Source organism: Oratosquilla oratoria, unplaced genomic scaffold (genome assembly GCF_046742065.1).
Source record: "Oratosquilla oratoria isolate Oo_2021 unplaced genomic scaffold, ASM4674206v1 SCAFFOLD62, whole genome shotgun sequence".
Classification (NCBI taxonomy): Eukaryota; Metazoa; Arthropoda; class Malacostraca; order Stomatopoda; family Squillidae; genus Oratosquilla; species Oratosquilla oratoria.
In genome coordinates, this window is record NW_027467726.1 from 865,987 (window position 1) to 882,390 (window position 16,404).

The 16,404-nt window shown below is 41.1% G+C and overlaps 1 protein-coding gene across 1 annotated transcript; it reads left to right on the forward strand.

Moving 5' to 3' along the window:
• The first annotated feature begins 8,244 nt into the window (after positions 1–8,244).
• LOC143023807 (KRAB-A domain-containing protein 2-like) lies at positions 8,245–9,056 on the forward strand. The gene is made up of 2 exons (XM_076182430.1): positions 8,245–8,318; positions 8,528–9,056. Exons 1-2 carry the CDS (start codon positions 8,245–8,247, stop codon positions 9,054–9,056), a joined length of 603 nt encoding a protein of 200 aa, XP_076038545.1.
• The last annotated feature ends 7,348 nt before the right edge of the window (positions 9,057–16,404 follow it).

The following is a 16,404-nucleotide window of genomic DNA, read 5'->3' on the forward strand; positions in this document are numbered from 1 at the left end:
CAGAGATGGAAGAATCTTATTTAATCCCCTGTGTAAGGTATACCTCTACTAACCACCTATTACCACCTAACAACCACTACGACACTTCTGAATCACACCCCGCCCACGTCGCACCATGTTTCATCGAGCCGGCTTCAAACCCTCGAAGCACCTGAGGTTTCGACTCTCTCCTATAAAATGAGGGTTCACCGCCCCATGAGTCAGTCTCAGCTGTAAGCTGAATACACTCGCTTCTAACCTGGTGTTGGTGGACGAGAGACGATATCGGACTACTCATCATCCCTTCGGTGCTGGTAACGTAGGACGTTGCGGAAGGAACCAAGTTCTCTGTGTACTCAAGTTCTTAATTTGTTCAAGTTCCTAGTGGTCAAGTTGAATAGTGTTAAGTTAATTTAAGATAAGTCTAATTTAATGTTAAGTTTAATTGTATTTGTTGGGAATGTCAGTTGGTAATAAATATTGTTAAATGTTATTGTATGCTTTAAATTCATTCACTTCGAAATGTTGTGTATGTTCCCCCTTAGACTAACCTTGACGTACGTAACATTTGATATATCTAATAAAGGATTCCCTACTTGCTTCTTTAAATGTTCTCTTGTTTTGCAAGACCTCTTCTATAGGTAATTTTATTAACAAGACGAGGGTATCTACAATATATATTTTGTGACAAATTGTTTTTATTTTCCGGCTCAATGCACAAGAATCGTTCCACCAAGGGACTGCAAGATTACGAGGATTTCTTGATGTTCTAGGTATAGTCTTCGTGGCCCCATATATCAAAAGACTCATAAGATGTTTAAATGCTGATAAAGGACTTGGAAATTGTTTGATGTTACAATCAACTTTAGTCGAACTATAGAACAGACCCTCATCTTCCAATTGGGTAAAAATGGAGATGAAATATTCTGCCGTGATTATTTTCAGTCACTGACCACTAGAAGTCTAACCTCAAGGTTGAAGAACAGATTGCAAGGTCGATAGCAAAGTCCCCGCGACCCCTCTCCGCCGAGGGGCTCCCCCGCGAGCCCCTCTCCACCGAGGGGCTCCCCCGCGAGCCCCTCTCCACCGAGGGGCTCCCCCGCGAGCCCCTCACCCCGAGGGGCTCCCCCGCGAGCCCCTCTCCCCAAGGGGCTCCCCTGCGAGCCCCTCTCCCCCAGGGGCTCCCCCGCGAGCCCATCTCCCCCGAGGGGCTCCCCCGCGAGCCCCTCTCCCCCGAGGTGCTTGCCAGGGGGTGAATGCATTCAGAATATTGGGTATCCAGTTCCAAACTGGAAGACAAGCCAAGGCCATCAACAAACCAAAATGTGATGGAGGGAAGAACGAAATAGTCTAAAGAAATAGGCCCGACAACAATTTGTTGTGCCAGCAGCCGAGAAGCGAGGTCAACAAAACAGAGAACTTGTCAGTGTTCCGACGACATCGCCCCTTTAGCTGTTGTCACCTATGACCCCCAAAGGCGTCAACGGGTCAGAGTCTGGGAGGTGGGGGAAGGTATTGACAAAGCGATGGTGGTGGGGGGGGGGTGAATTAACCGAGGAGGAAGGCAAAGCAATCGGGGGGCGGGGGACATTGTAGGAATATGGGGGAGGTGGGCAAAGGGAAATTAGACGGGTGTCAAACTAGATGGGGTGAGGGGGGATGGGCGATACTAGACTAGGGGAAGAAGCCAGTGCAAAATCCTGGGTCAGGAGCAGGGGGCACAATCCTTAGGTTATGGATAAGAATAAATTGCAAAACATGAATGAATATGGATATAGTAAAAAGGATGAGGGATATGGCAATTAGTGTCGAAAATCAAGAGTTAAATTCTAGTTAAGAAGTGTTAGGGGGGGGGTTAGAGCTCGTGTAGTGTCCTGATAGTTACACACGTGGGAAAGGCTAATGTTCAATTTGCACTTTTTTTTTCCTTGACAGCCTCACACCAACGTAGAAATTTCTTGAACGCATTGAACTGAACCATATAACTTAAGAGTACACCCTTACCTATGTGCCGATGCTCACGCAAAGTTGTAATGCTACAAGGAATTACAAGGCAATGCGTTTGAACTTACAAATGTTACCTGCGATTTATTCAACTTCATCTCGAACATGGGCAACAACTGCAAATGCGTTTATACGTTCAAGGTAGGAGTTGATACTAATACTGCTCGGAGCGATAGAGGGGAAAGGCGGTAGAGCACGAGGCGACGGAGGACAGTGGGGTCACGAAACTTTGGTGGGTGGGGTAGATTGAAGCAATGGTGAAGGATGAATTAACCAAGGAGGGGGGGAGGTATCACAAACCTCTTTCCCGATAATAATTAGTGGAGGAAATACATCTACATTCAAGCTTTCCACAGAAGTGTGGAAAGCTCCTGTGCATTACGAACCTTGTTCAGCGTAGCTAACGTTGTCTTACTTGCTGACCCATAAATCTGGCACCCGTAATCTATTCTACTAAGACACAAGGCCTAGTAAATTATTTAAAGTGTTCTATCGGCTCTCCAATTAAAGCCAGAAATTGCCTTTAGGATGTTTAGTCGAAGTTTTACATTACTTACAATTTCATTGATGTATTGAGTAAAAGTTCATTTTTTGCCAAAAACAACACCAATATACTTTACACGATCTTCATATGTAAAGATAAAAGGATTTAAAATAATATAGGAATCTACGTCTTAATCGACAAAAACTATTGTCTTTGGTTTTCTCAGAGGAGATTTTGAAGTCTCTAGTACTTGCCAAGTATTTGCAGCATTAATAGTCGCCTGAATCTTGTGGGAAATTTCAATATTTGTAGATCCAATACAAAATACTGCATAGTCATCTGCAAATAACTGTCCTTGCACTCCAACAGGGACTCTCGAGTAGTCTACTTATGGCTATATTAAATAGTGTTGGGCTAAGAATGCTTCCCTGTAGGACCCCTTCTTCCTGAAGGTAGGCAGCTGTAGCAGAACCTATTCTCACTTTTATGGAACGTTCTGAAAGAAAAAACATTTCAAGGTATAGAACATACCACCAACAATACTCCATTCAGTAAATTGCAACAAAATGTCAGTTCGCCAGGTAGTATCGTAGGCTTTCTCTAGATCGAAAAATACAGCTAGAGTCTGGTTTTGTGCTGTAAAAGCAATGTGGACTCCCTAGAGGGAATGGAGCAGGGATCAATGGTGCTTCGATTTTTTTTCGAAAACCGAACTGTCTATTTGATAAAAGGCTTTTAGACTCCAAGTACCATACTAGCCGTATATTTACTATTCTCTCGTATGTCTTGCTAATACAGCTCGTGAGAGCTATGGGTCTATAATTATGAGGAAGACTGGAGTCTTTTAGAGGCTTTAAGATGGGGACAATTATTGAAATTTTCCACGATTTGGGTTCCGGTGCTCAAAAAAATATATTCAAAATATCTAAAAGGATTTTTTTTTTTTTTTTTTTTTGCGGCAGGTTTGAATTCATGGGATAAATAATATATTTTGGATATGTTGGTAAAAATAAAGATAATGCGTGTTCGAGTTCTTCAAGGGTGAATAGAAGATTGTATTCCTCCGAGTTTGAGCTAGTAGGAAAAACAACCGTGCTATTGTTCCTGATGGTTTGAAATGAAGGAGAGTGAATGGCTCTTGATATATTTGCAAAGTACTTACCAAAAGCTTCGGCTACCTCCCCTGTATTAGATATTTGTGTGCCTTGTGCTTTCAGTACAATTATACCGTAGATGGTACAAATTTACCTTACAATTTTCGCATTCTATTCCAGACCAGAGAGATGGGAGAATCGTATTTAATCCGCTGATATATCTAATAAAGGATTCCCTCCTTGCTTCTTTAAATGTTCTCTTTTTTGGCAAGACCTCTTCTATAGGTACTTTTATTAACAAGACGAGGGTATCTACAATATATATTTTGTGACAAATTGTTTTTATTTTCCGGATCAATGCACGAGAATCGTTCCACCAAGGGAATTTCCTAAAGTTCTAGGTATAGTCTTCGTGGCCCCATATATCAAAAGACTCATAAGATGTTTAAATGCTGATAAAGGACGTGGAAATTGTTTGATGTTACAATCAACTTTAGTCGAGCTATAGAACAGACCCTCATCTTCCACTTGGGTAAAAATGGAGATGAAGTATTCTGCCGTGATTATTTTCAGTCACTGACCACTGCAAGTCTAACCTCAAAGTTGAAGAACAGATTACAAGGTCGATAGCAGAGTCCCCGCGAGCCCCTCTCTGCCGAAGGGCTCCCCCGCGAGCCCCTATCCCCCGAGGGGCTCCTCCGCGAGCCCCTCTCCACCGAGGGGCTCCCCCGCGAGACCCTCTCCACCGAGGGGCTCCCACCCGAGCTCCTCTCCACCGAGGGGCTCCCCCGCGAGCCCCTCTCCCCCGAGGGGCTCCCACCCGAGCTCCTCTCCACCGAGGGGCTCCCCCGCGAGCCCCTCTCCCCCGAGGGGCTCCCCCGCGAGCCCCTCTCCCCCGAGGGGCTCCCCCGCGAGCCCCTCTCCCCCGAGGGGCTCCCCCGCGAGCCCCTCTCCCCCGAGGGGCTCCCCCGCGAGCCCCTCTCCCCCGAGGGGCTCCCCCGCGAGCCCCTCTCGCCCGAGGGGCTCCTCCGCGAGCCCCTCTCTACCGAGGGGCTCCCCCGCGAGCCCCTCTCGCCCGAGGGGCTCCTCCGTGAGCCCCTCTCTACCGAGGGGCTCCCCCGCGAGCCTCTCTCGCCCGACTTACTATAGTGAAAGAAGTTAGATTTAACTATATTCGAGTGCGAATTTTTGACAACCTTCTTGGCGTGGTCCACCCTGGTATACTCACCTAAGGAGTTTATTAATGCCTCGTGAAAGTCTTCATTTTGAAGAAATTTCCACCTTCACTGAGTTATGATTTGCCACCTTGGTGGATCTTGGTAGACCTGTTTTTTTTTTTTTTTTTTTCCAGGAAATTTGTACATTTTTAGATACATAGGATGAGAGTCTACCAGGGAACACGGCATTTCCATATATCTGGGTGTAAACTCTTTGAAAGCTTTCATACCATTTTTGGCATTTGAAAAGTTTATCCAGGTTTCAAAATACATTTTTCTCCAGCAGGGCTGTGGAGTCGGAGTCGGAGTCGGAAGCATTTACGGTGTCACTGGAGTCGGAGTCGGAGTCGGTAAAGATATACCGAATCCGACTCCGACTCCAGTTAGATTATATATAAAAAACATAATTTTATAAAATGTAATAAATCTCATCGCCTTATCTTCGTGGTCATTCCACTAAACCCCCAATACGTCCTTGTGCAACGCTGGCTTTCAAAATTTATACATAGACCGATAAACATCCAAAGTATTACTTGAATAAATTAAACACCTCCATTTTACACCTGTTGACACATTCACGGGAGCTGTAATATTCGTGTCAAGTTCCATATGCATCGTTTCCATCACTTCATCAGTTTGGTGGTTTCTCCCACTGCTGTGTTGCCAAACAGTAGGATAATTATGATTTCAACTGTGGACTACCGCAATCTTTTCTCTCCTTTCCACTTCCTTTTCCCCTCTATACTTTTTAACATTGAATTATTAAAATAAGGATATTTAAAGTTGAAAAAAGGAGGAGGAGGAGAAGGAGGAGGCGGAGGAGGCGGAGACTAGGAGGAAGAGGAGAAGGATAAAGGGAGCAGGAAGAAGAGGATAGGAGGAAGAGGATAAAAAGTACGATTATAGGAGGAGGAAGAGAGGGATAGGAGGAGTAAGAGAGGGAGAGGAGGAGTGAGAGGAAGAGGAGGAGGAGGTGGAGAAGGATAGGAAGAAATGGAGAGGGAGAGTAGGAGTAGGAGGAGGAGGAAAGAAGGAGTAAGACGAGGAGTAGTAGGATAGCAGGAGGAGGAGGAGGATAGTAGGAAAAGGAGGATAGGATGATGATGATAAAATTTAGAGGTGGAGAAGGATAGAAAGAGAAGGATAGGAGGAGGATAAAAGGAGTAGGAGGAGGATAAGGGAGGGTAGGAGAATAGGGGGAGGAGGATAGGAGGATAAGAGAAGTAAGATAGGAGGATAGAAATAGGAGGAAGATAGGGAGAGGAGAAGGTGGAAGGGGATAGGAGGAGGTAGAGGATAGGAGGAAATGGAGGAGGATTACAAGAGGAGAAGGATAGAAAGAGGAGGAGGAGGAAGGTAGGAGGATTAGGATGAGGATAGGAGGACAGGAGGAGGAGGAGATTGAGATTAGAAGGAGGGGATAGAGGAAGATATGAAGAGGAGGGAGAGAAAAGGAGGAGGAGGAAGATAGGAAGAGAAGGAGGAGGAGGAAGTGGAGGAGCAGGATAGAAGGAGTAGGAAGAGGACCGTAGGAGGAGGAGGAGAAGGAGAAGGAAGGTAGAAGAAGGAGAAGGATAAAATGAGAAAGAGGAAGAGGACAAGGAAGATAAGAGGAGGAAAATAAGGAGGATAGGAGGAAGAGGAGAAGGATAAGAGTAAGACAGAAGGACGATAGGAGGTGACGGAGGAGGAATAAAAGGACAGGAGGAGAAGGAGGAGGAAGAGGAGGAGAAGCCAGGCAGAGATAGGATGGTGGCTCAGACAAGAAGGGAGAAGCAAAGGAATCACATACTCACACACACACACATACACACACACATACACACATACATTATATGTGCAAGATGGACGAGTGGTATGGTAAACACAGGGAACAGTTAGGGAATTACTGCTTTCGTCTCGTTCTAGCCAGGACTTCTTCAGGGTACATACTGTACAATCACAGAAATACCAACGTCTTATGCATCAGCCGAAGATTACCACGTTCCCCCGCGGTCGACCTCACTCCTCCAGCGCCTCCGCTCAGCTCCGCGAAGTACTACAGTAAACAGATCACCGCTCTTGCTAATTTGAGAAACACATCCCGATGGTTGTTATTTGGATGGAAAGCGATGCAAGGAAAAGGAGAAAAATAATTGAAGCAGCGTACATCGTTTCCCATCTAAGTATCAATCATTGTGTATGTGCAAGTATGTACTTATGTATGCATGTATGTGCGTATGTATGTGTATATATATACATATATATATATATATATATTTATATGTAATATATATATATATATATATATATATATATATATATATATATATACACATACACGCACACACACACACATACACACACACATATATATATATATATATATATATATATATATAAATGTATGTATATATCTATTTATGTATATGTATATATATACATATATATGTATATGTGTATATATATACATATGTGTGTGTGTGTCTTTGTATATATATATGTATATATATATATATATATATATATATATATATATATATATATATATATATATATATATATATATACACGAGGTTTATTTATAAAGTATCCAGGTATCACGAAAATTTGCAGAACTGTTAGTGTAATCCTAACAAAAGTTGGCGTACACTGAAAGAAGACCCTACTGCGCATGCGTGAGCGGCCATAGTCCCATGTGATAATTCAACTCGGTTACCGGCATGACACAGTTGAGTGAATGTGTTTGACCGTCGCATTGACGCAGGTGACTTCCATTGGCTAGACTGGGCTTTTGTTTCTGGATACCCTAATAGCGGATAGACCCACGGTTCATTTCCGGTTATTATTATTATTTTTTTTTTTTCAGGAAATCTGAGTCATTTGTAGCAGCTTGAAACATATCCTGTGGAGTTTTAGCACGAAACTCCTTTTGTTCATGGGTCAGGAGACCCGACGGTCAAACAGCACACACCTTCACTCAATATATATATATATATATATATATATATATATATATGTATATATATATATATGTATATATATATATATACGAGTATATATATATACGTTACAGAAAGAACACGTACCTAGGGATTACGCGTAATCCCAGAATGTTTCAGTGAATACGCGTAATCCCCGTTTCACTCAGGGATTTCACGTAATCACTGAATTTTCCAGTGATTACGCGAAATCCCTGAAATTGGACCTGTCATTTTACGTGTTCTTACTATTGAGCATTCAGTGAATTCGCGTAACCTTCATCTATAAACATTTCAATTACACACAGTACAATTACACACAGCATAGTTGAACTTAACGACCTTTCAGTTTCGTTAGTGAGTGTTTGTGTTTAAACGACTGAGACATGAGCGAATGGTTCAGTTTTCAAAAGTGTCTGACCCACTGCTCGTTGCTTCATTCTTCCTCTTCTTCAAGCAACTCTGACTTGTTGCTTCATTCTTCCTCTTCCTCCAGCAAAGTCAAGATGTCTATCGAGGAAAGGTTTACACAAAACCTCACGGATCATTTTAAAGAAAACAAAAAAGGATTAATTCCAAAGTGAGTGTGACTATCAGAAGACCATCGATGACCTGAAAGCAGCAGCTGATAACTCACATGCCAAGGGGCGGCACGGATATTATCTGTTGGAGAAGTAAGTTTTCACTTCAATCTATTATTTTACTCAGTCTCTCTCTCTCTTATTTTCTCTCTCTCTCTCTCTCTCTAATTGTGTGTCTGTCTCTCTCTAATGTTAACTGTGTTTTCAGGTATGAAGTACTCCAGTGCGAGCCTACAGAAAAACTGATAAAGAGACGTTCGAAACGACAGGAGTCGCCACTCTACTATGTGTGCATTGAGGAGACGTTTGACGTTGTCAAGAGCGCCCACATCTCAACAGGCCATGGCGGAAGAGACCGGATGTTGAAAGAATTACAAAAGAAATATGCAAACATTCCAACTAAGGCCGTTGAGCTGTTCAAGTCACTCTGTCAAGAATGCCAAAAGAAACGAAAACGGCCGATGACGAAGGGGGTTGTCGTTCGTCCAATACTCACCAAGGAATTCTCGTCAAGGGGTCAGGTGGATCTAATTGACATGCAAAGCATGCCCAGTGGATCCAACAAGAAATGGATCATGGTGTACCAGGATCACCTGACGAAGTTTTGCATCCTTCGAGCCTTGACGTCTAAAAGAGCTGCAGAGGTCGCTTGGACATTTTTCTTCTCTTTGGTGCCCCCGTTATTCTCCAAAGCGATAACGGATCCGAGTTCACTTCACAAGTCATTACAGAGCTGAAGGAAGTTTGGCCAAAACTAACACTGGTGCATGGTAAGCCTCGCATTCCCCAAAGTCAGGGGTCGGTTGAGCGCGCAAACGGTGATATTAAAGATATGCTGGTGGCATGGATGGCTGACAATGACTCACAAGACTGGCCTACGGGCATCAAGTTTGTTCAGTTTCAGAAAAACAGTGCTCTCCATTCCGGGATAAAGTGCTCTCTCTCCATATTCTGCAATGTTTGGCTGTGAGGCTCGTGTAGGACTTACTACTTCGTCTTTGCCGATGGAAGTGATTGCTCGGATGGAGACTGAGGAGGATCTTCTTGCTGTCACACCAATCAGGCCAGAATCTGACAATGGCAACTCTCTCTCCCAAACTGATGGTGTTGCAAACCAGATACAAGCTACAAGTGATGAAACATCAACACATGATGTGACAGAGGATGTTCTGCTCCCAGTCGAACATGGCAGCACTACAACACAATACACTGGTGACAATGTGACAAGTCAGCCAATGACAGCTGAAATCCTTGATCTACCCACAGGACCTTCCTCGCCCACAGCAACACCATCTGCCTACAATGTTGAGAGTCCTGAAAACCACAGAGTTGCAGAACGCATCAAAGAAATCAAATGGCGTCGTCGTGAAGCAGCCGATGTACAAACTTCTCAAGCAGAAAGGATGGTGAAAAGAAGTCGCGTAGATCTGCGAGCTGGCGAACAAGGAGACAATGTAGCTGTGCCAGTTCCACTTGTTGATCGTGGGAGAGGCGATCCTAGAAATATCCTTGGTGTCATAATTGACAGACGAGAAGACACAGACCAATACAGGATAGCCGTAAAAGCTGGTATTCTCAGTGGTCTGTATTCCAGAAATCAATTCGATCTGTGCCCTCAGCGCCTTCTAAACACTGACGACATGAACACTGAAAAAACAGTTTCACTGCGCTCGGCGGTAATTTCTCAATCCGCTTCAGGTGGACAAGGCTTCACAAGATGCAGCTATACTGGCGCCCAAAAGTGTAGTACAAGGCGATGTAAATGCCTTAAAGCTGGGCTTCTGTGTAACTCACGATGTCATAGCAGCCTCAATTGTTGTAACAAGTAACATGTCAATGGTTTCTGCCATTCTTTAGAACTTTTAAATGCTTTGTTTTAGGTCGTGGAACAGTTTACGTTGTGTGTGTGTGTGTGTGTGTGCATACATGCGTTCACGTGTGTTTGTGTGTGTGTGTGAGAGAGAGAGAGAGAGAGAGAGAGAGAGTTTTAACTAACTGACTGTTTGACCGATAAAATTCAGTATGTGAGAGAGAGAGAGAGTTTTAACTAACTGACTGTTTGACCGATAAAATTCAGTATGTGAGAGAGAGAGAGAGTTTTAACTAACTGACTGTTTGACCAATAAAATGAAATAAAATGAAAAAAATGGAATGAAATAAAATAAAATAAATGAAATAATGTTAATTTTATTTTTATCTAGTTACTTACTAATATGATCGTCGCAACGTTGGCATTGATGATCAAATGAGCATCAGGGATTACGCGTAATTACTGGGACCGTAATTCAGGGATTTCGCGTAATCACTGGAAAATTCAGTGATTACGTGAAATCCCTGAGTGAAACGGGGATTACGCGTATTCACTGAAATATTCAGGGATTACGCGTAATCCCTAGGTACGTGTTCTTACTGTAACATATATATTACATATATATATATGTATATATATATATATATGTATATATATATATATGTATATATATACATATGTATATATATGTATATATATATGTATATATATATATATATATATATATATGTGTATATGTGTATATATATACATATATACATGTATATATATATACATATATATGTATATACATATATAATATATATATGTATGTATATACATATATAATATATATATGTATATACATATATAATATATATATATATAATATATATATGTATATACATAAATAATATATATATATATATATTTATATATATATGTATATATATATACATGATTTCAAGAAGTCTACAGCGACAATGGCGTTGTTGAGCTTATATTGAAGCTTTAATTTGTCTCGTGCAACAAGTTTCTGTGCTGGTTCCAAATAGCTGAGGTGTCCAAAAGACATTTGGTGCGGTTTTCTCTTTGTTTATTTTCTCCAATACGTATTTCGACCTTACTCGGTCATCCTCAGGGAGGGAGTTACAAAGTTTTGGTGATTACAAGGGTTTATATACAGGCCGTACATTGGCCGAACACTGGGAGAGGTCATTGTCTATAGCCGTGATCCGTAGCGTTGCGTACGTGGAAGTAGCAACTTTCTTGTGGATTGTGGAAATGGGTGTAATTGTTTGTGTTATGTGCGTCTATTGCTTGGGAGTGTGGTTGTGGGCATGAGTTGTATGTTAATGGAAGGTTTTTCGATGTAAATGTTCACTGCTTCGGCCATCTTAAGGCGAAGGGGGTCGTGAACTTTGTAAATTATTTTAGTGTTTTCGTTTAGTGTTTGTCTGGTGATGGTGGTTTTGTGTTCTTTTATCATGTGTGTTTTGATGGCGCCATTCTGGAGGTGGTATGTGAGTCTTTTGGAAAGGGTCATGGAAGAAAAGAAAAAAAAATACAAGAAAAACATTGGGAATGTAAAAACTAAAAAATATATGTGTAAAAAGGAACATATAACAGAGCAACAGATACATATATACACACAAAGAGTATATACAAAATATATACCTGTAGTAATGTAAAGACATAGAACAACAAATAAATAGAATATCAGTGTAATGAGGCTAAATAAGAAGACAAAGAATAAATAGAAAAATAACTATATTTACATGTTTAGATATAATAGACACGAAAAGACCAATGAAAACGCGACGATAAACAGAAAAATAAAAAAGAAGAATGGGAAAAAAATCTTCCCTCAGCTGAATAAAAAAAAATTGTTGACCATAATTAAAACTATGAGGGACGTTATATTATTATTTTATTTTGTTATTTCTATTATTTTTTCTTATTCCCACGGGATATAGGTAACATTGGCTTCCACCTGTCAAGACGTTGACTTGAATAGATCTGAATGATAGAAGATAAACAAATGAGTATAAATCAGTGGAAATCGGTAGAATCCATCTTCCTCCTCGTTTCGACTCCTATCCTGGAACGTTCCTCGGGCTCTACAATGGCTAAGTTCGAAACAAATCCGGATGAAGGCTAGGAATATGGTGATAGAGGATGGAGGAGTGAATACATCAGGGGATGGAGTGAGCCGAAATGGGTGGGAAGGACACACAAATAATAATAATAATAATAATAATAATAATAATGATAATGATGATGATGATGATGATGATGATGATGATGATGATGATGATGATGATGATGATGATGATGATGATGATGATGATGATGATGATGATGATGATGATGATGATGATGATGATGATGATGATGATGATGATGATGATGATAATAATGATAATAATGATAATAATAATAATGATAATAATAATAATGATAATAATAATAATGATAATAATAATAATGATAATAATAATAATAATAATAATAATAATAATAATGATGATAATGATAATGATAATGATAATAATAATAATGATAATAATAATAATGATAATAATAAAAAGTGATGAAGGAGAACAGGTGTGTTGGAATCAAAATCTGGAAGGTTGGTACAGAAATCCTCAACACTTTAGGCCTATTACATCAGAGTGAGTCCTTCTAATGATGTGTCTCTTTTCACCAACTTTTCATTTTCATTTTTCATCGGATACAGTTTCACCCTCTCCCGTAAGCAGACAAGGTCATCATATTAAGACAACCGGACAGGACTCGTAGTAATGGATTTTAATTAGACAATTTTAGATCTAAGAAGGAAATAGGCAAGAACTGCTTGACTGGTCAACGAATGGAATAGACTTAGCAACAATGTGGTTAGCGCTGAAGCTATCAGTTGTTTTGAGAGAAGATTAGATAGCTCTACGGATGGGTGTGATAGGCGGTAATGGACATGGAACTGCCTAATGTAGGCCTTATGATCTCTTGCAGTCTCCCTTCTCATGCGCATAAGTGGTGGCATTTTTCTCCTTACTTTCTCTGCAACCACATCTATTTCATTTACCTCAGTAGAACAGCCTCGGGAGTAAAGACTATCATTACAACGCTTTCGTAAGAGATGATACTCAGGGCGATCAATCTCGCATTAATCTTTGTATACATAACGTGTCCCTCAGAAATGTTTGATCTAATTTCGAGCTCACGAAGTACCGGTGGGAGGGTGAGAACCACTTGGATGACAGTGCTAATAAGATACACAATAATTGTTACTTCGACGGCCTACGTGAAAAGAAGAAGTGTCGATTGGATTATTCCCTCAGGAGATATTTTATTTTGGAAGCGGCGAGCGGAGTGATTTCTCTTCTCTGCTAAATGGACTTGTTCTGCCTCAGGGGAACTTACCCAAGTGTCTGTTTCCTTTGATTTCTCCTCAGTGTCTAGTCTATATGCTTTATTCTTTTGATCGGTATTTATTCTATTCAGGCGAAGAAAGACTTCCGTCTCGTTGTCTATGGCTCCTTTCACACGTATCGACTTTTCGCCGTGCGCCGTCCATGACACAAAGTCGTGCTCTCAAATAACTATTTAATTTATTCATGCGAAGAAAGACTTCCGCCTCGTTGTCTATGGCTCCTTTCACGCCCATCGACTTTAAGCCGTGCGCCGTCCACGACATAACGTCGTTTTCTCAAATAATTATTCCTAATTCAGGCGAAGTAAACCTTTCGTCTTATTTTCTATGGTTCCTTTCGCACGTATAAACTTTTCACCGTGCAGCGATGTCCACGACACGACGTCGTGCTCTCAAATGGCTATGGATGTCTATGGACGATTTCACACGTGGTGGTGGTGGTCGTGACGTGTGAAAGCGTCCATAGACATCCGTTGTTATTCGACAACACGACGTTTTGTCGTGGGCATCGGCACGGCAAAAAGTCGATACGTGTGAAACAGGCCTTAGAGTTAACTTTTCCAGTTTAATGGTCGATTTAAACCTTTGGCAACCATGACCAGTCTTATCCTAGTTATCTCTAAAGAATATCATCAAAAAACATCCAGCGGTCAAATAATTGAAAACAATTCCGCTTAAACACAGGAAGGACACGATCTATTTATGAATTTGATTCTGGACGTTACCAAACTATCTAATTCAGCTGATGGAAGACAAAGGGTTAATATATTTATCTTTGTCAATATCAAGTGATTTTATTAAAAAAAAATCTCGAGAAGTGGTATTGCAGATTCAGTGGTAGTTTTGGTGGTGGTGGGGAAGATAATTTTAGTGGTATCGCTGATTTAGTGATATTTTTTGACTTTGGTAATGATGTTAGTATGGTGGTGGTGTAGGGTTGGTGGTGTTGTTGGTATGGTGGTGGTGTTGGTGTTTCTTTCGCTGTTGATCGGGATAGTGATGATAATAGTTGTGGTGATGATAACGGTGATTTTGTTGTTGGTAGTAGTTAATGGTAATAGTAATGTTAAATCTAACATTAAATCTATTCTCTTGGATGTAGCATCAGAGTCACTTTCAAGGAACTTACATATTCCAGAAAACCGGTAACAGAAACCAACCGTAATCCGGGAAACGCATGCCTGTCTACGGGGTTGCAACCTTTAAACATAAATTACACAGGGGAACACTTTTTCAGTAACTTTGAGTTGCATTGGATATTTTAACGGCTTTTGAAAGAGTTTTAGGCGCTGATTTCAAATCTGAAATTAGATTTTCTCTACAAGCTCTAGTTTGTATGCAATTTGAGGTTAATGAAATTGTACATATGTGAACTTGCGTAAACCATGTATAAGCATTTTAACGTCCATATATATAGATAGCTTCTAATATTTTGATCATTCTTCTTTTGTTTCAGTTCAAACATGGCTTCCAGAATGAGACATCATTGCAGAAACAAGCCTGATGCCTTCTGCTACATATGTGGATGCTACACACTCAATCGTCAGAGACGTAACATATCCTCGTTCGTCAAGCGTGCCTACAAGGCATATTTTGAAGTTCATCTTGGTGATCAAGGCAAGCAATGGGCTCCTCATGTTGTGTGCCACAATTGTGAGGAAATGCTTCAAGACTGGACCAAAGGAAAACGCAAAGGTCTGCCTTTTGGTGTTCCAATGATTTGGCGCGAACCCACCAACCATGTAACTGACTGTTATTTCTGCATGGTAAACACAACGGGTGTTGGGAAGAAAAACCGACATAAGATTACGTATCCGAACATTCCCTCAGCTATTCGGCCTGTTCCGCACTCTGAAGAAGTACCTGTTCCAGTTTTCAAAGGCTTGCCTTCATTGGACGATAAAGACATTGGACATGATACAAGCCAGCAAGACAGTTGTGACAGTGAATTGTCAGAAAAGTGTTCACAATCGGAGGACTGTTCTTCAGACACTGAACCTTTCCCCGTCCCTAAGCCTCTTCCCCAGGCTGAACTGAATGATTTAGTGCGGGATTTAGGTCTTTCAAAGAAAGCAGCAGAGCTTTTGGCATCAAGATTACAAGGCAGAAATCTTGTTGATCACTCTGTTAAAGTATCATATTTCAGAAAGCGTGACTAGCTTTTTGTGACCTTCTTTTCAAAAGACAGACAGTTTGTTTACTGCCATGACATCCCAGGGCTTCTCAAAGAACTGGGTGTACCTTACTATAGTCCTGCTGAATGGAGACTCTTTTTAGACAGTTCAAAACGCAGTCTAAAGTGTGTTCTTTTACATAATGGCAATGTTTATGGAGCAGTACCTGTCGGTCACTCAGTGCATTTGCGGGAAGACTATGATGATATGAGAATGGTCATGGACTTATTAAAGTATCATGAGCACAATTGGATAATTTGTGTAGACTTAAAGATGGTCAACTTTCTTCTTGGACAACAGAAAGGTTTCACCAAGTTTCCATGTTTCCTCTGTATGTGGGACAGCCGAGCACGAGACAGACATTGGGTCCAGAAGGACTGGCCTATTCGTGACACCCTTGAAGCAGGCATGCCAAATATCATACAAGACCCAATTGTAAACAGAGATAAGATCATCTTTCCTCCTCTTCACATCAAATTAGGTTTGATGAAACAATTTGTCAAGGCACTGGAAACCGAAGGTGAATGTTTCCAACACATCATCACAGCTTTACCAGGGTTATCATTTGAGAAGATCAAAGCAGGCGTGTTTGATGGCCCACAGATTCGAACCCTAATTCGTGATGATCAGTTTGTTGCTAAGATGACCGCTTTAGAAAGGGCAGCATGGTTATCCTTTGTGGCAGTCGT

Excerpts from the sequence above, each read along its gene's own strand:
- LOC143023807 (XM_076182430.1), top strand. The coding sequence starts at position 8,245 with ATGTCTATCGAGGAAAGGTTTACACAAAACCTCACGGATCATTTTAAA. Across the intron at positions 8,319-8,527 it reads AAAAAAGGATTAATTCCAAA|GTATGAAGTACTCCAGTGCG; the intron begins GTGAGTGTGACT and ends CTGTGTTTTCAG.